Below are 22,880 nucleotides of genomic sequence, written 5' to 3'. Positions count from 1 at the left end.
TTCTCGCGTGGCTCTGACGTCATGTGACAGCTGCACATCAGCGTCCTAAATTGACAGCACAGTTTATATGGCTGCAAATCGCAGCTTAGGCAGGAAACGCTGCGGGACTCTGATGTGCAGGTAGGCTTCTGGTCTGTTCCCGAAGAGGTTTTCAGATCTCTATTGTCTATTTTTCAATCGTGTATTTCTGTTAACTTGCAGCCGGGTGATTACTCAACCAAACGTTGCAAGAATCACGGTTAGTCAAGAGTTAACTGGTGAGTGTTTGGTAGGGAGCTAGTATGCTAGCACTAGTCTTCCAGCCTGTTGTGATTGTATATTGATTTGTTGCGTAACAATATTGGTTGCATAAGTTATATTTACTTATGAAACTTCTGTACATGTACTGATTAATTAGGTCTGTTTGTACAGGCCAGGTGCGTTGCAGATCCCTCGCGCAAGGAGTGGCTGGAGGGATCTTGACAATAGCAAGGATTGTCTGGTTTCACTGACCAGACTGGCGAGCTAAAATAAGCAGGATCCAGAAACACAAGACTTATCTGGGAACATTCTTCCGAACTAATTGGAGGATCAGCTCAAGTCCCCATTGAAGGAAGTGGATTATTTTGGGTTTTTTCATCATCAACAAAGACTGGTGGACGTCCTTGGTATAAGGAACTTTAACTTGTTTTTTCCTTTAAACTATGGACTAATGTGTATATATATTGTAAATACTAAATACAACTCACCAATTTGCACCATCTTACTGTCTCTGTGCTTTACAAATTGCCATCTCCTCCAGTAGCCGAACCTAGCTAGACTTTAAGAACTGTTTGGATAAATTTTAATTCTGATTATTTAAAATCTTGTTAATCCTTGAACGCGATGTGGGTTACACAAGACTAAAAGCCCAGGTTTAGAGTTACTTTGGAACCGTAATAAACCGAATATTGACCAACATGTTAGATGAGTATTGATGATCTTGGTAATGTCTGTTACTGGTTTCTCAAAGACTAAATGTTTGATTTTATGATGCAAAAATCTTTGAACTGACTTGTTACTGAAATGTGCTATTCAAATAAACAAACTGATTGATTGATTGATTGATAGTTGGCTGGGATTGTTCCCTCCTTGTTCTCTGTTTATTTGCTCTCGTCGTATTATGAGGTAGGCAGTTGGTATTAATGATCAAACATGCAGACAAGCAGAAACACGTCAACAACTTTGACATTAGCAGAAAAGTTTCTCACCAGTTTCTTGAAGATTCTCAGCCAAATCTTTTCTGTTTATTTTAATCAGAAGATCTTTGATCATCTTCACCGACTGCTGGCCAAACTCCTCCATCATCTCATCAACAAGTTCTGCTCTCTGTGTTATGAACTCCAATCTTGGTGAAAACTTTGATAAACTTCCTCTAAACTTTCCCAAAAATTCCTCCTGGGTTAATTTGTCCAGAGTTTCCAGGAGTTGCTGTCTAGCAGCTGCCATCGTTGCCACCTGAAACATTCAGTTCATTATAGAGAAAGCTGCTTCATTCAGGGGAAAATCACAAACATGGCGGCTAAGATTCATCACATTAGTAAACTGCAGCTTATTTCCTCAGAGCCAAACTATGACATTAAATGATAGAGGTTAGAAATGATCTTTGTTAAACTCTTTCAGCTGAAGGACATGAAATAAACTCCTGATGTCTCTTTACTCACTTTGTGGATCAGAGCAGAACGATGTCGACCTGCAGAAGGTTTCTCTGAGGAGGAAACAGGAAGGAGAAAAGTTTCACATCTGACCATCGTTTCTTGGTGCAACATAATACGATGTGATCCAAACCATGCAGAGAAACATCACAACAATGTTATCAGCCATTTGGAGAAGTTTGAGATGTTTTAGTCTGAAATGTTGAACCTTTAGGTCCTGAGCTTCTGTCTGACAGCTTCTTTATCAGACCATCCTTCTTCATCTCCTTTAAAACATCCAGGGTCTTCTCCACTGACTGTTGGAAATAAGTCAGAACAAAAACCACCACAATGTATCGCACATTTGGGAAAGCCCAAAACTGCATGAATCTACTGTGATGGAGAAATTTCCTGTGTGTGATTTCCAGGAACCTCCTGATCTCTCCTTCATGAAGCTGACCCAGAGTTTCCAGCAGCAGCTCCGTCACAAACTCCAACTTTTCCACCTGGTGAATAAAAACTCATCATCTGTCAGGATGAAACACATCAGAGCTTTTCATGAAACCAGGAGTTTCTTCTTCATGTGCAGCAACCAAAAGCTGATTTAGCTCTAGAAGAAACAAACTCCTCAGGATAAAGATTACATTTATTCAATAAAAACTGACATAACTCACTTTCTGGAGAAAAGCAGAGTTCAGCTTCATGGAAAGTTTCTCTGAGGAGAAAAGATGAAACATTAATCAGTTTTCACAGATTCTGCTTTAAAATCATTTTATTCTGGACCAATCAGAAAACAGAGACTAACTGATCCAGCTTGAAGCTCTGATAGATGTTTGAGTTTCATCAGATCTTAAAGATCCAATCATCTGGTACCTTTAGATGTTGAGCTGGTCTCAGACAGCCTCAGCGCCAGATCAGTTCTGTTCAGGTCCAACAGAACCTCTCTGATTACATCCACTGATTGTTTACCACATTTATTAACCAGATATTCCACCATTCTGGTTCTGTTTGTATCATCCAGTTCATGCCATGACATTAGTGGAATATTTCTCTGGAAGTTTGTGAACTGCACTAACAGTTTTAGCTCCATGAATTCAGGTTCCTTTAAATCCTCCAGAGTTTCCAGAAGAACGTCTTTAGCAGCTGCCATGGTCGCCACCTTGGAGATTCAAGAACATTTTCAGGACGTTTCTTCACAGAGAGACGAGAATAATCATAATAATTATCCTCTGCTGTCCACTGATCTGGAAAATCAAGATTTACTCACTCTATGGATCAGATCAGATTGTTTTCCCAACGGCATCTCTGAGTAAAACAAATGAAAATATGAGCATGAAATATATACAAAGTACATCAACAGGTAGATCTTATTCAGGATCAAGTCCAGAAGAGTTGGTGATCTCTGCACAGATGATCCGTCTGTCTGTCTGTCTGTCTGGTTTAACTCTGTTTCTCTCATAGATGCAGCAGCTGCCACTAACTGTGCTGTCTAACATGATGAAGCCCAACATTCAGGTTCATCATTAACTCACCTTCCTAACTGTGATCACACTGCTGATCTCACTTTGTTAAAGTAAAAATGAGGATATAGAACATGTTAAGAACCGTGTGTGACTGATTTCTAAATCTCCAGTTTTTACCTCTGGAGGCTGAGCTGCTGCTGAGCCTCTGGACCAAATCCATCCTGTTGATGTCCTCTAAAACATCTCTGGTCACCATTATAGACTCTTTTCTATGAGTCTGAATAATGAAAATCACAACATCCTGCAGGTTTTTACTTTCCATCCATATTGGCTGCTTCTCCAGGTCTCCATGTCTAAAATATCCAAACATCTTCCTTGGATAACTCGTCTCCTGCAGCCTGTACTGATGTCTGGACAAAGAGCTCCTGTAATCAGAGTCTCTCAGGAATATTTTAAACTCCTGAACCTCATCATCACTCAGATCCTTCAGTGTTTCCAACAGCAGGTAAAACTCACGGCTCAGTTTTTCTATCTAGGAGAGTCAGAGAAAAAGAAACTAAGTGAAAAAATATTTAGCTATGTGTTTCTAGATAAATATGGATGAAAAGTTCATGACATAAATCCTGATTATATAAATGACAGTTTTCTATTTCATGATCCATATTATGCTAAGAAACATTAATCTGGATTTTATTTGGTTTCTTTCAACTTTTCTAAGAAAACAAAATTTCCCTCAACATCTAATGCAACCAAACCTTGTAACATCCTCCATTTATAATATTCCTGTTAATGAACTCATATGAACTTGGTGGCCTCAATTTTCTTGAGTTTTCAACCTTAAACAATATGTTCAAAATAAACTGGATTAAACAGTTTCTTAAATATTCATCCTCAATCTGGATGAACCAAGCACCTGGATTTTTACATATAATTTATTTGAATGATTAATAAATTTGTGTCTAAGATAATTTCACATATTCTGAGTATCAGTTGACCTCTGCAGCCACATCCTGCAGCCTTACTTACCCTCTGGTCCAGTGAAGGATGTTCTTCACCAACAGAAAGTTTATCTGACAAGAAAAATAGAAACATTCAGATTAGCAGAAGTTTTAGCATCTGGACTGTAAAATTTTAACCACAAAGTTTCACAACAGCAACAAAACTTTTCCAACATGTTTTCATTTATCTTCACAACTTTCACTGATCACAATAAGTTTCATTTCCTCACAAGGTTTCCTGAAACAGATTCAGGAGGAAACATTTCTCTCTCCTCTGTTTCACCTTTTGCTCCTGAGTCAGTAGCTGACAATCGTTGCACCAGATCCAAGCGGTCCATCTTCATCAGAACGGTTCTGACGGCCTCCACACATCCTCCACTGCTGCTCTTCACCATCAGATCAACAACATCCTGAACCTTTGCTGCTTCCAGGCGGCTGGAGGTCACCAAGCTCGGCTCTTCTTCAGCCAAAGTCCTGAACTCTGCAAACTCTTCCAGGCTCAGCTGCTTCAGGGTTTCAGCCAGAAGCTCGCTGGTCTCCATCGTTCCAACCTGGACAATAAAACACTAAAAACTCAACATTAATGCTGCAAACTGGATGTTTCACACAGCATCACAGTCAGTTTCAGTGACACAAATTGTTTATGAATCAAAAGTTATTTTAAATTCAACCAAAAACTTTTTTTCTTCCTTCTAATATACAAGAGGGAGCATTTAGAATATAAATTATTTTACATTTGAACTAATAAATGATGTTCAAATCCTTTCTATAGTCTCGTTGCCAAACAAAGTATTTCCTACAGTCCTGGATGAAAACAGACTGACAGCTCTGACCTGGACTTTAAACACACTAAAATATAACTGTCCATCCATCCATCCATCCATCCATCCATCCGTTGTCTTCCGTTTATCCGGGGTCGGGTCGCGGTGGCAGCAGATTCAGAAGGGAGGCCCAGACTTCCCTCCCCAGCCTCTTGTTCCAGCTCCTCCGGGGGAATCCCAGGTCGTTCCCAGGCCAGCCGAGAGACATCGTCCCTCCAGCGTGTCCCGGTTTTCCCCTCCTCCCGGTGGGACCTGAACTCCTCACCAGGGAGGCGTCCAGGAGGCGTCCTGACCAGATGCCTGAACCTCAACTGGCTAAACAAGGTTAAACTTAAAGTATACTAAGTTTAACTTAAGTTGTCAAAAAACATTGATGAAAGTACACTTTAAATTGTGCTTTAATACAATTTAAATACTATTAAAATACACCAAGCACAAAATTAGTTGTTCCAAAATGTCACACTTTAAGTTAACTAATCCTAAGTGAACTTGAAGTATACTCATCATTAGTCTGACTTAAAATATGATGCAGAATGCATCGATAACCAAACTCTTCCTCTGAGTCAAGGCCTTCTGACATTAATTCCCAAACCCAGAAAAGATCCTCTTCTGATTGATAATTGGGTCTGATCTGCCTTCTTAACAATGACTACAAAATACTAGCTCAAATTTTTTCAATGAGGATAAAAAGTGTTCTTAACTTTATAATTGATGAAACTCAAAATGGTTTCATGGTTTCACAAACTTTATCAGTTTGTGTCACTATGCTAACAGCATCAGGCTGGTGTTGGATCTGACTGACTGCAGATCTGTGCCATGATGACAGCCTTACATTATTTCTAGACTTCAGTAAAGCTTTCGACACCATTGAACATAATTTTATTTTTCAAACATTAGAGAAATTTGGTTTTGGCCCTTACTTTTGTGCAGCAATCAAAACCATGTATAAAAATGCAAATTGTTCAGTCGAGCTTCATACCGATACTTCTCCCAGATTTGATCTAAAGCGAGGCGTCGGGTCAGGTTGCCCGGTTCCCCCTGATCTGCTCTCACTTTCAGATTTCATTCAACTCAACCATTTGAAACTATGGCTGATAAAGAGATTAGAATTAGTCAACAATAGCACTTCATTTTTAAAAGATGCTTCTCAGGTTTCTTTAGCAATTAATACAGTTGATAAATGTTCTAGAGCCTCTGGACCTTAACATTAATAAATGTGAACTTTTAGCCCTTAAAAATTGTAACATCCTCCATTTATAATATTCCTGTTAATGAACTCATATGAACTTGGTGGCCTCAATTTTCTTGAGTTTTCAACCTTAAACAATATGTTCAAAATAAACTGGATTAAACAGTTTCTTAAATATTCATCCTCAATCTGGATGAATTTTATACCTAATTATTTATTCTCAAAACTTTGTGGCCTTAATTTTATTCTCCTTTCCAACTACAACATTAAAAACTCCCCATAAAGTTTCATCATTTCCACAAACAAATGCTTCTTTGCTGGTCTCTAATTTACAAGCACAATTTTTCGCCCCTTCGATATCATATCTGGAACAATGGAGACTTTCTGTACAAACATAAATCTTTATTCTTGGAAAATTGGTTTGAACATGGAATTCTCTTAGTTCAGCAGCTTTTCAGTCCTGATGGCGTCTTAATGTTTTATTCTGAACTTCTAGAAAAGTTTGGTCTTCCCATCCCACCAAAGGAATATGCACGTGTTTTTGATGCTATAATGCTGTTATAATGCTTCTTAAATCCTCTATAATTTCTGTTCTGACTCCACCCAGTCTGGATCCTGTTATGTTGGTCAAATCTGTTTTTCCACTAAAAAGAATAACCGTGATGTACGTGTCTTATTCCAGAAGGACATCGTCTCTGTTCCTAATGTTTTCTCTTATTGAAATAACTTCACATCAAACCTGAACTGGAAAAAAGTCTGGTGTCTTCTGTCTAAATATTAAATTGTTAATAAGATTAAAGAAGTGTCTTTTAAGGTGATTCATTGTTTTTATCCCCACAAGTTTTTCTTTCAACGATACAAAAAAGACATTAACACAAACTGTTCATTCTGCCAACTCTGTGAAGAACATCTCTGTCATTTATTCTGGTCATGCCATTTCTCATGTATTTTGTACATTTATTTCCCCAAAACATTCTTGATAACTTTTCCCTCACATATGTAAATATGTTGCTTGGATTCTTCTCTTATCCCACTAATAAAAAATTCACACAATATATTAGACCTCTCAAGTATTCAAAAGATAGAAAAGCCATTAAAATTATGACATTAAAAATATATGCATCAATGGATTTATAGGAAAGTTTTGCAAACGGTTTCGTTACAAAGTCAGCATTTTTCAACAGGCATTAACGCAGCCACCTAAGTTTTAGAAACATCTGTGCTGCGTATAGATTTCAACCAGTTAATTTAGCCACCAGTTTATCCACAACACCGGAGAGTCCGACCCAACTCTCCACTTGTTTCAATATAGTGATGGGATTTTCGGCTCCTTTTCGAGATGCGGCTCTAATGGCTCTTCTTACTGTGGAGAGCCGGCTCTTTCGGCTCCCAAACGGCTCTCCATATATATTTTTGACATTATTAATTAATTAATAGCTTAAACCTAATTTTGTAATATTTTGTTTCATTATTGACATTGTTAAGCACTTATGATGAGTAAAAATGCCGCATAACAATGCTATAGCAATACCGATGCGTGTGATGTCCGCATGTGCCTGTGCAGGTTGTTTGTCAGCCTGCACGATAGGAAATGCTGACTTTGCACAGTCTGCACTCTGCCCTGGAGTCGATGTAGCATTAAAATGAGTCCAAATCTTGCTCCATTTTCTGTCACTCATTTATTTTCACCTATTCAGTTCTCACACTGACTCCCCTTCTTTCTGTCGTGCTTCTTGACCGCTGAGTGAGTGTCTGTACATAAACACCTGCCGACGAACGCTATACAGCTTGGCCAATTGCCTGACATTTCCACAAAAAAAGTGGAGATAAACTTTTTTTTTTCAGTGTTTTCCCGCCACATTATTAATTGAAACTGTGTGTGATTGGTCAGATGTGTGGAGCACACGCTTGACATGAGGGCAGTGGACCGACCGAGGGAAAAAAACTCTCAGCTCTAGCGCTGACAGAAGAGCAAAACGCGCAAGGAGAAGGAGAAGGGGAGGAGAGACAGTGAGGCACCGCAGGACAAAAAAAAAACGATGTGGGGAAAAACTATCGGCTCTGGCACTTGCAGAGCACAAGCACAACGACAGGGAGGCGGAGAGACAGAGATATACTGTAGAAAAAAACCCGGCTCCCAAATAGGATCCTAAAACGGCTCCCATTATGGAGCCGGTTCCAATCGTTCACTTCAAAGAGCCGGCTCTTAGAGCCGGATCGTTCGCAACCGACACATCACTATTTCAATAGTATGTTATAATCAACACTGAGGTCCAACAGAACCACAACTCCTCGTCAGGCATGTTTCTCGGCATAACTTGCTCTGCTTGGTTTTTGGTTTAAATGTTGTGTTTATTTAAACTATCGCGAATAAAAACGTTTAGGACACATTTATCTGTTTCCTTTATGTATATAATCTCTCCTATCAGAGCTCAGTTCACGTCACTGATCAGTCGATACAATAAATTCGCCACACATCCAGAATATGAAACGTTTTCTTTAGATTTTCACTCAATTATTTGTTTTCACCAGCGACAGCAAAGAGTTCAAGCTAGGAAATGCAAGTTGTAGAACCGACTTAAAGCAAAAAAGAACAACTTCATGTTTAACAAAATTTTACCTGCTGTTGCTCGTTTAAAATTAATCCAATTGATCCATAAAGTTACAGTGAATCCTTCATAGTTTCCTCTTGAAGCAGCTGATGAACCCGCGGCTGCAGATTGAGGAACAGGGCGGGGTGAGAGGTCTGACCGCAGCTTCCTGGACTGAGTCCTTCTCCTTCCTTCGACATGTCAGTAAAGTCAGTTTACAGTTTAATATTTGAAAACCATCAGTTTCCTGGTGACCCAAACACTGACACTCAACCTGAACATCAGGTTACTGGAGATTTTTATTGAGCAAAAATTATAGATTTTTCTTCAAGAACGTCCAAATAATGAAAGCTATTAACTGTGAAAAGATATTATTATGTTTCTTTTCTTCATATTTTAATATTTGCTTATTGATAAAACCTGTATATTTTAAAAATCATTTTCTGTAATATTAACCTTTATGATGTCAACATTCACCACTAAAATGTGATCACAGTGAAACAGAACCAACAGTAAAAACGTTCTGCTGACTCAGAGGATCTTGTTTTGGTGATATTTAATGTCAGCTGAACTGAATGTTTGTCCTGTAATGATCCAGTTTGACCTTTTAAAGGTCAACTTGTTTTGTTCTGTAAACCTCTGCTGGTTTGCTCAAAGAGTCCAGAACCAAGCTTACATTTCCATAAATCACGTTGGCAGCAACTGTCTGCAAGCGTCCAGCTTCCTGTGACACGTATCCCATAGTGCACTGGGGTGACATCGTTAAATTACTGAATGGGCCAATGAGTAGTTTCCATCCTGCAGCTGGACTTCCTGATTTCTGAAGGACACTTTGAGGTCATCTCTCCATCTTCTGCTGCTGTTCAGGTTTCCTGCAACACAAACACCCAGTTTCTGTAGAACCTTTTTACTCTCTGAATGTTTAAATGCTGACATTATGTTGTGAATGAAACATTTCCGTTACTCACCATTAAAACGAGCTGCCTGTCATCCTCCATGCTTCTGCTTCACTATTAGACAGATCAGAGACAAAAATCTGTCGCACAAATCAATGAAATTTATTGCAAAGTTTTAAACTTTGTTCTTTCTGAATGGAAATCCAGCAAATATCAAGTAGACAGAAACAGACGGTTAAACTTTTCTACTTTAATCTCATGAGTCCAAAGGACCAGAAGTTCTGCTGACATGTTGTGTTTAGGAAGAAAAGACTTTCTGCTTCCCAAAATATTGTCAGTCTCTTTCTAACTGTCCCTTCATGACCTTTAACCTTTAACCTTGCTGGACGCATCCATCATCCATGACCATCCATCATCCAACCATCCATCCTTTGCTAAAAGAACTTTTGGATTCTCTCTTTACAAATATTTGAAAGTTTATTTGAACATTTTTGTTCCTCAGTTTTAAATGTTTTTGATCGTAACAGCAGGTTTCTGTTTAAATAAAAATAAATTCATAAAAATGTGTGTTCATTTTGGAAAGTCATATTTTCACCATGTTATTCCAACATTGATAAATGTCTGAGTCACAAACTAAATATTTAATTCACCAACTAAATATCTAAACAGTTACTAACCTAGAAATAATTTTTTTAAATCCCTAAATTGAAAGTAAATCAAAACCAAATGCAAAAAAATTTAAAAGTAATAAAATCAAAGAATAAATGGCTCCAAGAAATTATTTTCTATTTTTCATTAAAGTGGTACTGGTGGGCAAAAGCATGTGCTGATTATGAAAACAAGTTTTTACAAAATATGAGGAAGAACATCAAGTTTCACACCTAAAACTAGACAAATGGAAAAAATACCATATAAAACAAAGAACAGTATAAAGTTAAAGAAGTTACACCAGAAAACTATTTGCTCATAATTATTTATTACCAAATTAGACCTGAAACTGTTAGTTATTAACTTGCTATTTTTTGATGTATGCAAGTTTAAGAACAAACGCAGCGTTTCCATGTGTGGCTGTAATTCCCCGACCTGACGGCAGGGGGCGGTGGGAAGTCTCAGCGGCGGAGAGGCGCGGGACGAGGAAGAAGCTACATAACAACACAGCGGACTCTCAGGTGAGCTGGTCCAGCTGTTGGTAGGAGATCCTCTGGCTCCCGGAGCCTGGACGCGGCTTCCCGGCCGGACTGAGAGCAGGTCTGGGCCGCAGCTTTCTGTCGCGTTTCTCGGTGTTTTTCCCTGTAAATCCGCCGTTAGTTTGATTCTTTTAGCCAAACACTGAGGCTGTTATTGAATCGGCTGCTCAAACTTCAGGAGACAGTTGGCGCTTTGAACAGGTGTTATGAAGAGAAATGCCTGCAGGTGTTATTCAGGCTGGTATTAAAGGGCCAGTACGCTCTTTATTGTTCTAGACGCAATTAAATCTACTGTTGTAATAAATCAGTTGGACTTATGTCACCCGGCGACTTTATCACACATTAGTCGTTAGCATCAATGTCAGATTATTTTGGGCCTTTTTATGATTTATTTAAGCTGCTGTTGCATTAGTAGAAATCAGAACTATAAGGATTTTTAAAAAGGTTTTGGGGAAAACTTGGATTTATTGATCATGTCATTTTTTAAATCACATAAAATCAAATTAGGCTGAAGTATATCCATAAACACCCAGTAATATTTGTTGGTCAAGAAGCTCCTGCCATCTTTCTTGGCAGTTTGTTAAAACTGGTTGTTTCTCAGCTCAGGTCCAGCAGGTTTGCAAACAATAATTTAACTTTTAACTGTTTCAGACGATCTGAAGGCAACAATAAGTCTAAACAGTTCATGTCCAGGATGTGTGGGGTCTGCAGAGATGTCTGCTGCCCTTTTTCCTGACCCTTGACTTGCACTCTGGACCTGTCTGGTTCTGAAGATGATTCAAGTCAGACTTTTTAAATCCATTGCTGCAGCTGCATGTTGTCACTCCTTCCATTCTGGAGATAAACGAACATTGAAAGGCACAAATCAAAGAGTAAATAAAACCCAAATCCAGTTATTATTTTTGCTGATAAGCTGTTTAAATTGGTTCTTAAGGCTTGTTTCTTTATATGTCTGTGCAAAGTGTGATATTTTCGTGTAAATGTATTTAATTTTGCAATATTTTAGCCTGAGACCGTCTCAGTGCTGCCCTCTGTGGGTCAAACAGTGGCTGCTGCAGTTGAACTTAACCAGGCGGTCCAGATTGGTTGACGTCACTCAGCCCAAGTTCAGGTATAAAACCACCTGACTCAGACACGCCCCCTGCTGGCGAGTCAGGAGGCGGAATAGAGGTCGTGGCGAGCGTTGATCGTCACTTGTGATTTATGTGCAGCGTGGACACGGAGTGGAGCAGGTCTGGACGACTGGGAGAGACTGACAGCAGCTGAGGAAGAGCTGACAGCAGCAGACTCACTCAGGACGGTTTCTGCAGAGCGGTTGCTGCTTCACACGTCCAAAAAGTCTAATAACAGAGAAAAAAGTTGCTGCATTTGTCACTAGTTGCTTTCTTAAGGTAAAGGGTTGCTAAGTTTATTGCTAGTCACTTTTTTGAAAACAGTCCATTTGTTGTTAGTTGCTATTTTTAAAAAGAGTTGCAATATTTGTTGTTAGTTGTTTTTGGAAATAGCTGCTAGGTTTTTTGTAGCTGTTTTTTTTTAAAAACGTCACTTGGTCGTTGGTTGTTTTATAGAAAAGACAAAGTCTCTAAATTTGTTGCCAGACGGTTTTTTGAAAAAAGTCAATAAAGGGCCTGAAAAGTTGCTAAATATAGCAAAAAAATTAAGATGGCAACATCGTTGTCCCTCATTTTGACCAAAGCCCCGCTCAGCCCCCCCACTCTTCCTGCCTTGGCCACGCCCCTCAGTGCATCTTGGCTCCGCCCACTTGGAATGTTCTAAAATTTCTTTTAAAGCGGGAAATATCAGAGAAATGTTTGGATGCAGATTCATTTTCCTGATTCTGAATGTTTTCATTTAAGATCTGCAGACGGTCCCAGAGATGAGCAGCAGCCTCCTGCTGTCGCCATGGAACCGGGGTTTCCGTCATGGCCGCCTCCTGCTCCTGTCCTCCCGGCGGTCCAGGTGGTTCAGCTCGGACGACCGGATCAGCCGCAGCCTCCGGGAGAGCTACAGGGTGCTGCAGCTGCCTGCCGAGGGCCGCAGCAGCCCCGCGGAGGTGAGGGCCGCCTACCTGCGCCTCGCCAAGCTCTACCACCCGGACTGCGGCGAGCCCACCGCCGACGCCGGGCTGTTCGCTCTGGTCGAGGAGGCGTACCGGGCCGTCCTGGCCCATCAGAGTAAGACCCAACAGCCGGACGGAGCGACGGAGGACGACGAGGACAAAAGCCGAGGAAACGCTCTGCAGCACCGACACTACCTGAGCTACGAGGGCGTGGGCTCAGGAACCCCCAGCCAGCGGGAGCGGCAGTACCGGCAGGTCCGTGTGGACCGGGCCGCCGAGCAGGTCCTCAGCTACCGCCAGAGGGAGCACGAGCGCGCCGCGGCGGCTGACGGGGCGATGGCGGAGCGGGACGCCCGTCAGCGCAGCCACAAGATCAAGATCACGCAGGCGGTGGAGCGGCTGGTGGAGGACCTGATCCAGGAGTCCATGGCCCGCGGAGACTTCCGGAACCTGAGCGGCGCCGGGAAGCCGCTCAACAAGTTCCAGCACAACCCGTATGCCGACCCCATGACCCACAACCTCAACCGCATCCTCATCGACAACGGCTACCAGCCGCCCTGGGTGGTGACGCAGCGCGACATCCGGGAGGGCGCCGCCCGGGTCCGGAGCCGGCTGCTGGAGGGCCGGGCGCGGCTCGGCGACCCCATGACCCCGGCCGAGCGCCGCCACTGGGAGCGGCTCTGCGGCGCCGTGGAGGAGGAGCTGACGAAGCTCAACAAGATGGTGGACGACTACAACCTGATCGTCCCCATGCTGGGCATGCAGATGGTCCACTTCAGCCTGGCCCGGGAGGCGGCGCGGGCCCAAAGGGTTGCCGAGCAACGGAGGGCGGAGCTTCTGCAGGTCCGGCAGGAAGAGAGGGAGCGGAGGAAGGAGGAGAAGAAGAGAGCTAACTCTGCAAACAGGACTCCAGCTAAGAGGCGAGGCCTGGTGTCCTGGGTGCAGAGTCTGCTCGGATACTAACCCTGCATAGCAACGGGCAAAAGTCTCCGACCAGCCGCTGCTTTATTCACCTTTAAAAGGGAAATTAAACTAAAACACAAGAGGAAAACAAAAAATAAGTTTTATCATCAAACCAGGATATTGTTGCTGTATGGAAAATTCTTATTGAATTAATGTGATGATCATTAACATGATCCGTTCTAATGCTCCTTTGCACACAGACTGAAGGTCTCTCTGGTACCAAACGTTGCGTCGTCATTAGTTTTGTTTCCATCTGAGGAATTTGGAGCAAACTTTTAAAGTTTAGAGTTTCAAAAAAGAAAAGTAAAAGTGAATTAGCCGTGTTTCCACCTACTGGTTTAGAGTGAATCAACCAGGACATGTCACTTCGTCACATGTTGACGTTACGCTTGTCTGCAGCAAACAGGAAGTAACTAACTAACATAAACCACATCTCTGAATATAAAGGAGAGAATCTGGATTTTTTTTTCTCCTTGTTTTGTTCCTCTGGTAAGGCACAGATGAACCACAGGTGGGTCCGTGCCTTACCAGAGGAAACGGTCCCAATCTTCAGCGTGGTTTTCCTCTACTTCCTGTTTATTCCAGCCACGCGAAGCATAAACATCTGAATAAATTACTCTTCATAGCCTGTAGATGGAAACATGCAGAATTCACTTTCTTTTTTCTTTTTTTTGCAGCTTTATAAAAGTTCACTCATAATTTGCGTGACACTTGTAAACATAGCGAATGAGGTGAGAAGAATCCAGAAGGAAAAAACAGAGCAAACACTAATGTTTGGTTGCTGTGAGACATTAAAGATTATTTATTTAAAATCTTCCCAGTATCCCACTTTTTGACATACAGTGTCAAGCATGGTGGGGGCACCATCATGCTGAGAGGCTGTTTTACTGTCGGGTGGCAGCAGGGTGGCTGTGTCAGCAGATCATCCTCAGATGATCCTCCAGGCCTGGAGAATCGTCGTCGGTTTATTCCGGCAGCGGCTGCAGAGCCGCAGGGTTGCAGAGGACCACCGGGTCCTGGGCCCCCCGCTGCAGCGCCTCGGCTACGGCCCTGGGCGGCCCCGCCACGGCGCTCCAGTCGTGGGCGATGTACTGGTGGTACGGGTCCTGGGAGCTCTCCAGCTTCCTGGAGCGGATGTAGCTCAGCATGATGCCGAAGGTGAAGAAGCTGAAGAGGCCGACCACCAGCAGGATGAACATCAGCTCCTCAGGCCGAGGGCGCCCCCTGGCGGAGGCCGCCGCTTGCTGCAAAGCATCATGGGTAGTGTGGTTCCCGGGCGGCTGGAGGCCGCTGCTGTTGAGGCAGTGCTGCAGGACGGAGAGCAGCAGAGACTGCAGCTCGGTGCTGTTGAAGCGGAGCATCGCTGCCCTCTGCTGGCCACTCGGTGAACTGCAACCAGAAAGAAAACAAAACCTACCGAAGATGTTTCTATGCTTATTTTTATTTTATATACAGTTCATATTTAAATTATGCATATATATTTATATATTTTTCATACATTTTATATTTATATTTGCTAATGTTTAACACTTTGGATGGAGTAGTTAATTTCCCCTTGAAAACCAATAAAGTATATTCTGATTCTGTTATTCTAGAAATATTTTGGTTTTATTTGCACCTAAATACCAAAATATAACAGAAATATTAAGCTTATCGTTTTCATTTCTAGTAAAAAAAAATTCAAGTAAAATGCTTAAAAGTTTTCCATAAGTTTTCTTTTGCAAAAAATGACTTATGGAAAAGTATTAAAAAAATAATATGCAGGAATTTCAAATGTTTAAAGCATTTTAAACATTTCCAAAAGTATTTGAGTTGCACTGGAGGATAAATCTGATCATGTTAATTTAGAAAAGCCTCCATGAGAAAAACTTAACTCCTGAAATAATCCATCTTCAATGTGACTCTGACAATATGTGTAGCGTTTATGTCAGCAAAATACGTCTTTTTATCTTTAAAAACCTCATAATGGAGAATATTTCAAATGAATCAGAATTCACAGGACTTTTTTCTACCCAACAAACTTCAGGTTTTAATCCTGAACATCTTTATCTTTGTTGGCCGACCTTTTCAGAGCCAGTTTGTCTGATTTGAAGGATGATAAGATCCATTTGAAAGCCTGGTTTTGACCTACCTGGTGCAGCTTCAGGAACATCTCCAGCTCTGACCCCTGCCGCCCGTCGAGGTCGCGCTCCACGTAGAGACCACACGTCAACACGTCTGATGAAGCGGGAGGTCGCAGGGAAAGGTTAACGGATCCCGGCAGATGCTCCTCCAGCTGCTCAGGAGAAGAACCACGGGTCCGACCAGCTGGTTCTGTTGGTTCTGCGTGAGTCTGGATCAGAAAGCCAAGGTTCTGTCACATGCAGTGGTTCTGTTTGGCTCTTACTGGTCTTACTGGGTCAGTGTGACGCTGATCTGCAGCCAGAGAACAAAGCTGCTTTCAGACTGAAAACCTGCAGCGGAGCAGAGATTAAGTTACAGCAGATCCTCCTCCAAACGTCCTCTGACACACACACACACACACACACACACACCCACACACACACTCACACACACACACACATGCACGCACACCCCCACACATGCACACACACTCACACACACACACTGCTGGCTGAAAATATTCATGATTATGCATGAAACTGCTTCTTTTTATCTTCCACTGATGTAAACATGAATTTGTTCAGAAAGTTTCCTTCATGGTGGCAGATGATTCCGGTAAAGTTCTGGTCCAGTTCTCGGTTCTACAGTTTTTCTTTCCAAGGAGGCAAACTGTAAATTCTCCAGGTTTTCTGAACGTTTCTTCTCCAAAGATGACCTTGGATTGACCTTCAGAAAGCCCAGAGAACCACTGATGAAGATCCATTTGAAACACTACAGGAAGGTTTGATGCTTGGAAAGGGAAATATAAAAAGTCCAGTGGATCGGATTCAACAGAAATCCAACATTTCTAACATACGTTAAATAAAAACCTGGTTCAGTTATTCTGCTGAGGCACGGCGGTGGCAGCATCATGGACTGAGCAGTGGGCCAAAATCACAAACTCAAACAAATGTTTTTTAATTAACTAAAAATGATGTGCATTTTCCTATCTGATCAACAATAAACTAAACATGAACTATTTAAAAAATTTTCTTTGTAGGAACAGGATGCGTTAATCCAAAAATTAAAAAGTTTAGCATGTATGCTTTACTAAATGAAAGGCTAATTTCATTAAATTATTTATTCTCGGCAATAAAAACTGGATCTATGTCAGACTTATTTAAAAACACTTCCTGTTTTTAGCCCAGTTTTAGTAAAAACAGATGTAGCTGCACCAAGGTGAACTTTAGAGTATAAATCAATGGATTTTAAATACCAGGAATTTAAAATTAACTTGTGTTTGCAAATAACCTGGAGGAAAGATGATGAGAAGGAAAATTTAATGGAAGAAACAGAACAAAAAAACGAGCAAGAAGAAAACAGGGGGAACTGACAAAGTGAAACTGGGGAACAGAAAAATCTACTGGGATCAAGATTACTGGAGGCAACCGAAATAAACAGACTGAAATCAGAACAGATCAGGAACAATTAAATAAACACAGGATGGAAGGAGATGATCGAAATAAAATCAAAGTCCAACAGAGAGGAAGACATGCAGTGAGACACCTGGAAATATATCTAACAATATCGATAAATATTGATTATCTATCGGATATTAATATCGGCCCAAGTTTTCACATCAGTTCATCCCTAGAAGTAAGAAAACACAGAAATGATCCAGAGACGGACAAGAAGAAGAAAGAAAATATTTTTTCTGCTTTTTGATTCAGGCGGTTTCCCATGGCAACAGACGGGATGTGACATCAGAGTCCTTCATGTTCTCTCAGTTTAAGCTGATGGAGCCAAACAGCAGGTCAGACGTTTTCCTCAAGAATAATCCTCAGAATCATTAAAAGTGTTTCAGAGATGATGATGATCCCCTGAAGGATCCAGAAGTAAATCTGTAAAATATGTTTTTACATATTTATCAAACCTGTCACCACTACATTTTGTTGTGAGAGAAACAATCTGTGAAAAGATCAATCTGCTGTCTGAAGAGATGCTCGGCTCCCAAAAACAACCAATCAGAGCCAGGAGGCGGGGCTTATCGCTGTCAATCACCTCAGTTTCAACAAATATGTAAAAACATATATTTTATGAACGTTCCTTGCTGCAGCTCCAGGTGAGCATGCTGACGCTCTCTGGCGTTACTCCGCCTGCATGCCGTCACAGTGATCCTTGGACTCCAGCAGTCTGGAAACAGAAGAGCTGTGAGAATCAGCAGAAAGGAAACAGAGAAACAGGAAGTGGAGACTCACGATCCCTCCGCTTCCAGCGCTTTCTTCGCCTCTCGCGCTTCGTGTTCGTTCCAGATCTTCTTGTAGCAGTAGACCATGACCAGGATGAGCCACAGCTGCAGAACCACGATCAGGACGTACATCACGATCTCAGAGATCACCGCCGTCAGCTCCCGGTTGGCTGCAGGACACCAGCCAATCACGTGTCAGAATGCTGGACAGGCCTGGCCCCGCCCCCCGCGCCTGCTCACCTGCGGCCACCACGGTGAGCTCCACCTCCTTCTCCACCACCACGTTCTCGAGCTGCAGCGGCAGGAGGAGGGTGCGGCTGAAGGTGCAGCGGTACGTCCCGCTGTCGTTGAAGGTGACGTTCTGGATGAAAACGGCGCCGATCTGGATGTCGTCGTTCAGCGTTCCCTGCCACTGCAGCCGGTCGCTGAAGTCTTCATGGAGGACTTCAGCTTTGGGGTGTTTATAGTGGAAGATCTGGGAGAAGGACGACAACGCAGGGATGAATCAGATCAGCTGGCTGATGTAGCTACTGGCTTCCTGCAGCTGATCAGGAACGGAAACCTCTGGACCCGATGGCGCCAAGACGGATTCCTCATACAATGAAGAACAGTACAGAAAGTGCATTCAGTCAGAGGCTTCGATGCCGTCACTGTAGTACTGACTGCTACAGGAGCTCCTTCCTGACCACAACCATCAGCAAATACAGCGACTCTTTAAAGAAACTGTAATGAGTTTAAGCAACATAAATAAAGTACTTTTGAATTGAACTGAATTGAATTTATTATTTATTCATATTTATTGAAAATATTTTGCTGATAAAACCCCTCAGAAACCCCCCAACCCACATCACCAGAAACCCTCCCACTCACCAGACAAGCCATAAAAATTAGGAAAAGTATAAATTAAAGTAACTTAAGTGCAATTTACCTAATTTTAAATTATATAATTGCTGAAATAAACTATATTTTATTTAGGTTTAAACAGTATCACATTAATATCTCTAAAGTGTTTTAATTCCTTTTTAGATAAAAAATGTTTTTTATGAGTTGTGAAATAATTAAATAATCTGCTAAAGTTTCAATTTGAAATTGCTGTTTTATCTGTTGAATGTTTTGAGAAACAGAAAATTATGGCTAGAAAAAAAAGACAAAAAAATATCTAATCGTGTTATCTCTGCTCTGATTGGCTGATCAGGCCCTCCTGTCGCCTCCTCCCCCAGACACACCTTGATTAATCACTAATCACCTTGATTTTGTTTTTCTATTATTATTTGAAAGCAGTTTCTGATTTCCTGATCGTTCTGACCCACCTGTGTGAACTCGTGGTCATCGGGCCGTTTGAAGTGCCAGTCCAACGTGGCTCGGGCCGACACTTCCTCTCTTTTCTTACAGGAAATGCAGTTGAGCAGGAATCCTTCTCCCGCCACGGCTTCGGTCATGGAGTCCACCTCCGCACAGCCTGCGTGGCACCGAGGCGCTTCACCGGAGAGCCCACCGGTTACACAACAACAAACATGATCAGTCAGTCTGGGGATCAGATGTGTAAAAAATGAAATGTGATCCTGTTAGTTTTGTGGTTTTCATCTTTGTAGGGAGAAATATGGAAATCTCTCCCTCTGAGGAACTTTGTCTTCATCAATTCAATGATTCTTCTCCTTTTTTGTTGCCATCCATGAGTTCAGACATGGATTCTGATCTGAGGCCAAATCAGGATTTAAGTTTTAAAGTAACAGTTTGATCTGCAGATGTCTGAGCCGTTCTGTTGGTTCTGTTCTTTAGTTCATCATTTCTCTGGAAGCATCGTTTCCGTTTTCACAGTTTCGCCCTCTGGTTCTGGATGCTGGGCAGCTGGAAGGATTTCCAGTTGCTATATTGTGTAGCCGTGGAAACAAGATGTTGTTTTTCCAACAGAGCAGGTGATTAGCATCTCAGAAGCTCAAATAACACCTGAACTTTGACCCCAAGTCCCAGAGGCTTCATGGATGCCGAGAGGAGAAGGAAGGAGTTCAAAGTTCAACCAAACAGCCTGACAGATTGAAAGAGCAGCAGCAAAAGCAAAGGAGGCGGATTAGCACAGCTGGCTAGCAACTGATGATGTCATCCAGGACTTGTTACTGTGAAATATCAGATATTGAGCTGTTAGCATGTCATGATATTCATGAGACTGTTAATAACAGTCTTCAGTCAGAGGCCTCTTCAGACATGCTGCAAGCCTGACTGCTACTGGACTCGACTTTTTGAAGGTTCTTGGAGGATCAGAGTCACAAAAACATTTAATTGATTCACCTGCAGGACTTTTGAACTGAATTGAATGTAAATATTTTTTTATCTTGTATTTCCTTTGTTTTTTTAGCTGACTTGATTTCAGTGATTTCTCATGTTGTTGTTCTTTAAGCTACTTCAACCAGCAGGAACCCGATTCGTGTTCTGGCTGGTTCTGGCTGGTTCCGGCTGTAAGCTCAGTGCATTTTCATGCTGGACTCACCAAGAAGGCTGAAGGCGACTAAAAACGTCCAGCAGCTCATCGCTCTGCAGGGGAAATATTCAAACAGCTGCTGCAGAAAATGCCAGACGTTCCCAGATCCAGGAAAGTTCCTGCAGAGCAGAGTTACTCTGGACTCCGGACCGGCACCATGCTCCTCCTCCAGGACCGCTCCACACTAATCCATCAGAACTTCAGATATGAATCATCAGACATTCAGAGCCTCTGAGGTTTTACGGTAAGCTGTCCCTCTGCTGTCTCATCTGACTTTAAGGCGGCTAAATTTAGAGTGAGAATCCGGCGCCGGGCGTGTTGGGAGGCAGCAGAAACCTGAGATGATGAGATGTTCTCCGTGGCAACGTGACCGTCCACGCTGAGTTACACAGAGACGCTTTGGAGGGTTTCCTTCAGGAAAAAGATCATTTGAGTTTAAAATCTGTTTCTTCTTCTCTGACGTCCTTCATGTAAAATCACCTCGCCGTGTTTTGTTAAACAAATATGTGAAGAGCAAGTAAACACTGAGGTGAAAGTAAATATTGTCATGTGCAGCAGGAGGGCTTCATGTTGTCTGTAAATACAGATCATGTCCTACAGGTCAGAGGTCAGGGCTCAGGCTGGACGGGATTCAGTGTTCGGATCAGGGACGTCCCAGCAGGACAAACACTCTTCTGTCAGCAGTTTGGTTTAATTTATTGTTTTATGCTTCATTTATTTTGTATTTTTACAGATTTTAATCTTTGATGTTTTCATCAGAAGACAAAGAAAAATTATTTATTTGATTTTTGTTCTGAAATACAAACTTTTTCTGTTTGATGGTCAGAAACAAATTATCTGCTTTTCATATTAAAAGTAATAAAAAATAACATCTATAAAAAATAAAACTGAAAACTGAACCAGTTTTTGTCAACAGGCGTCTGATTGTTGTGCCTGTAGGAGGCGCTGTTTTTAGTCTGGGCACCTTAAAGCTGCAACTTCTCACATCTTTTCTCCACAAAAATAAGATATAAAAACATCTGAAACATTCATGACTGAGGATGAAAACGTTTGTGGAAAGTCTCCCAGCTGTTTGCTTTGTCTGGTAGAACCAGAACTCAACTCTTTCCAAAAAGACGTCATGATTTATGGCATCAGATATTTAGCTGACTTGATAACAAAAAGTGCAGCAAAGCAGGTTTTAACATCCAGACTGCAGAGGGAGCAGCAATGTGCTGCACGGCGTCTCCAGACGGGGAAATGTGGAGATAGAAGTGAATCACATGAATCTGGATCTCCAACTTCTGGAAGGAAAGTTAAAAAATGTTTCTCTAAGCTTCAGATTATGCTGTTGACATCAGATCTCCTCTATAGAAAATGCTTCATTTTTAATTTTTATTTTTACCATAATTGAGACATAATCCACAGATCTGAGTGAATCTGTGTGAGCTGGTATCAGGCTCAGGCTCCAGGCTCACAAAGCAGATGCTGGCTGAAGGCCACGGCATGGACAGGAGGCCCGGCCCGGCCCGGCCCGGCCCGGTCGCAGACTGGATGAATGACCCCTGACCCCGTCAGGTCAGATTGAACACCATGTGGTCATCTGGGAGTTTGTTTTTCTGCAGCGAAGCGTCCCTGAGCCTTCGACCTTAAACAAGAACAACAATCAGACAGAGCGGGGGGGGGGGCTTCAAGGAAATGTTGACATGTGATAAACCCTGCATGCGTCTGTACTCTGACCAGAACAGGGAGAGCCTGCTCCTCTCTCTCTCTCTCTTTGCTGCTGCTGCTGGCGTTTCTTTTATTTTTAGCTCAGATCGAGTTTCCAGCCGTCGGTTCAGCTGCTGCAGGCTGAGCGTCCTCCAGCCAGCCGGACACAAGCAGTTCGCTGCACAGGCTGCAGCATGTGAGCTGACCGCTGCAAGAGGCGACAAACCGGAGGCTGAGGGACGCAGCATGAGACGTCTGGAAACTGCAGAGTCACTGTGATGCTCTGAAACGGGAAGGTAAAAACGCTCTTTTATTCTTTATGCAGCGACTGCATCGTTTAGAGCCGTGAACTGATCCCAGTCCAGATTAGAGCCCAGAGTGGGACAACATTTCCTCTAATCTGGGTTTTAATGCAGAACAATAAAACTCTGTAAAAATCTTAGGAGTTTTGTGCTTGAAACAGTTGCTATAGTCATAAAAAAATATAAGACACAAAATATTGTAAGAAATATGAGAATATCTGCATATTTCTTCTGTTTCTGGGACAAAGAAATCTGGTTAAAGTG

At 42.1% G+C, this 22,880-nt stretch overlaps 5 protein-coding genes across 12 annotated transcripts in view; 2 read left to right on the top strand and 3 right to left on the bottom strand.

The window, feature by feature from the left end:
- The window catches only part of LOC114142205 (uncharacterized), a 36,739-nt gene extending 27,866 nt beyond the window's left edge, over nucleotides 1–8,873 (bottom strand). Inside the window, exons 1-10 of the mRNA XM_028013351.1 lie at nucleotides 8,744–8,873; nucleotides 4,397–4,664; nucleotides 4,142–4,185; nucleotides 3,293–3,647; nucleotides 2,920–2,957; nucleotides 2,526–2,811; nucleotides 2,327–2,367; nucleotides 1,882–2,158; nucleotides 1,683–1,726; nucleotides 1,230–1,476 (exon numbers count right to left, since the gene is read on the bottom strand). Of these exons, the coding sequence (XP_027869152.1) occupies nucleotides 1,230–1,476; nucleotides 1,683–1,726; nucleotides 1,882–2,158; nucleotides 2,327–2,367; nucleotides 2,526–2,811; nucleotides 2,920–2,957; nucleotides 3,293–3,647; nucleotides 4,142–4,185; nucleotides 4,397–4,655 (1,591 nt within the window). The 5' untranslated portion in view covers nucleotides 4,656–4,664; nucleotides 8,744–8,873. The remainder of the gene's footprint in view (nucleotides 1–1,229; nucleotides 1,477–1,682; nucleotides 1,727–1,881; nucleotides 2,159–2,326; nucleotides 2,368–2,525; nucleotides 2,812–2,919; nucleotides 2,958–3,292; nucleotides 3,648–4,141; nucleotides 4,186–4,396; nucleotides 4,665–8,743) is intronic.
- Nucleotides 8,874–10,648: 1,775 nt separating this feature from the next.
- On the top strand, nucleotides 10,649–14,635 carry dnajc28 (DnaJ (Hsp40) homolog, subfamily C, member 28). 6 transcript variants are annotated; one of them, XM_028013233.1, is made up of 4 exons: nucleotides 10,726–10,858; nucleotides 11,804–11,908; nucleotides 12,009–12,188; nucleotides 12,654–14,635. In XM_028013233.1, the coding sequence occupies exon 4, from the start codon at nucleotides 12,674–12,676 to the stop codon at nucleotides 13,817–13,819; it is 1,146 nt and encodes a 381-aa protein (XP_027869034.1). In that variant the 5' UTR covers nucleotides 10,726–10,858; nucleotides 11,804–11,908; nucleotides 12,009–12,188; nucleotides 12,654–12,673; the 3' UTR covers nucleotides 13,820–14,635. The 6 variants fall into 6 exon arrangements, with proteins under 6 accessions (XP_027869038.1, XP_027869037.1, XP_027869039.1 ...); XM_028013237.1 differs by lacking the exon at nucleotides 11,804–11,908 and having other exon boundaries at nucleotides 10,649–10,779; XM_028013236.1 differs by lacking the exon at nucleotides 11,804–11,908 and having other exon boundaries at nucleotides 10,720–10,858.
- On the bottom strand, nucleotides 14,593–16,327 carry LOC114142135 (potassium voltage-gated channel subfamily E member 1-like). The gene is made up of 2 exons (XM_028013241.1): nucleotides 15,951–16,327; nucleotides 14,593–15,208 (listed from the first exon to the last, which is right to left on the bottom strand). The coding sequence occupies exon 2, from the start codon at nucleotides 15,178–15,180 to the stop codon at nucleotides 14,785–14,787; it is 396 nt and encodes a 131-aa protein (XP_027869042.1). The 5' UTR covers nucleotides 15,181–15,208; nucleotides 15,951–16,327; the 3' UTR covers nucleotides 14,593–14,784.
- Nucleotides 16,328–17,224: 897 nt separating this feature from the next.
- Nucleotides 17,225–20,906, bottom strand: LOC114142134 (sodium channel subunit beta-1). Its single transcript, XM_028013240.1, has 5 exons — nucleotides 20,635–20,906; nucleotides 19,460–19,626; nucleotides 18,390–18,624; nucleotides 18,160–18,319; nucleotides 17,225–18,094 (listed from the first exon to the last, which is right to left on the bottom strand). The coding sequence occupies exons 1-5, from the start codon at nucleotides 20,672–20,674 to the stop codon at nucleotides 18,049–18,051; spliced, it is 648 nt and encodes a 215-aa protein (XP_027869041.1). The 5' UTR covers nucleotides 20,675–20,906; the 3' UTR covers nucleotides 17,225–18,048.
- A 1,521-nt stretch (nucleotides 20,907–22,427) lies between these two features.
- The window catches only part of gramd1a (GRAM domain containing 1A), a 38,479-nt gene continuing 38,026 nt past the window's right edge, over nucleotides 22,428–22,880 (top strand). For 2 of the 3 annotated variants that reach the window (XR_003594585.1, XM_028010267.1), the window contains exon 1: nucleotides 22,428–22,610. The gene's annotated coding sequence lies outside the window, so the exon portion shown is untranslated. The remainder of the gene's footprint in view (nucleotides 22,611–22,880) is intronic. The other variant, XM_028010289.1, reaches the window with a different exon arrangement.

The sequence above is a fragment of the Xiphophorus couchianus genome, chromosome 3 (assembly GCF_001444195.1).
Source record: "Xiphophorus couchianus chromosome 3, X_couchianus-1.0, whole genome shotgun sequence".
Taxonomy (NCBI): domain Eukaryota; kingdom Metazoa; phylum Chordata; class Actinopteri; order Cyprinodontiformes; family Poeciliidae; genus Xiphophorus; species Xiphophorus couchianus.
This window is presented reverse-complemented; position numbering and strand designations above follow the sequence as displayed.

Coding starts and splice junctions, on each gene's coding strand:
- LOC114142135 (XM_028013241.1), bottom strand. CDS start 15,180: ATGCTCCGCTTCAACAGCACCGAGCTGCAGTCTCTGCTGCTCTCCGTC.
- LOC114142134 (XM_028013240.1), bottom strand. CDS start 20,674: ATGAGCTGCTGGACGTTTTTAGTCGCCTTCAGCCTTCTTG. Junction 19,627..20,634: donor AGTCGCCTTCAGCCTTCTTG/GTGAGTCCAGCA, acceptor TCTCCGGTGAAG/CGCCTCGGTGCCACGCAGGC. Junction 18,095..18,159: donor GCGCTGGAAGCGGAGGGATC/GTGAGTCTCCAC, acceptor TTCTGTTTCCAG/ACTGCTGGAGTCCAAGGATC.
- dnajc28 (XM_028013237.1), top strand. CDS start 12,674: ATGAGCAGCAGCCTCCTGCTGTCGCCATGGAACCGGGGTTTCCGTCAT.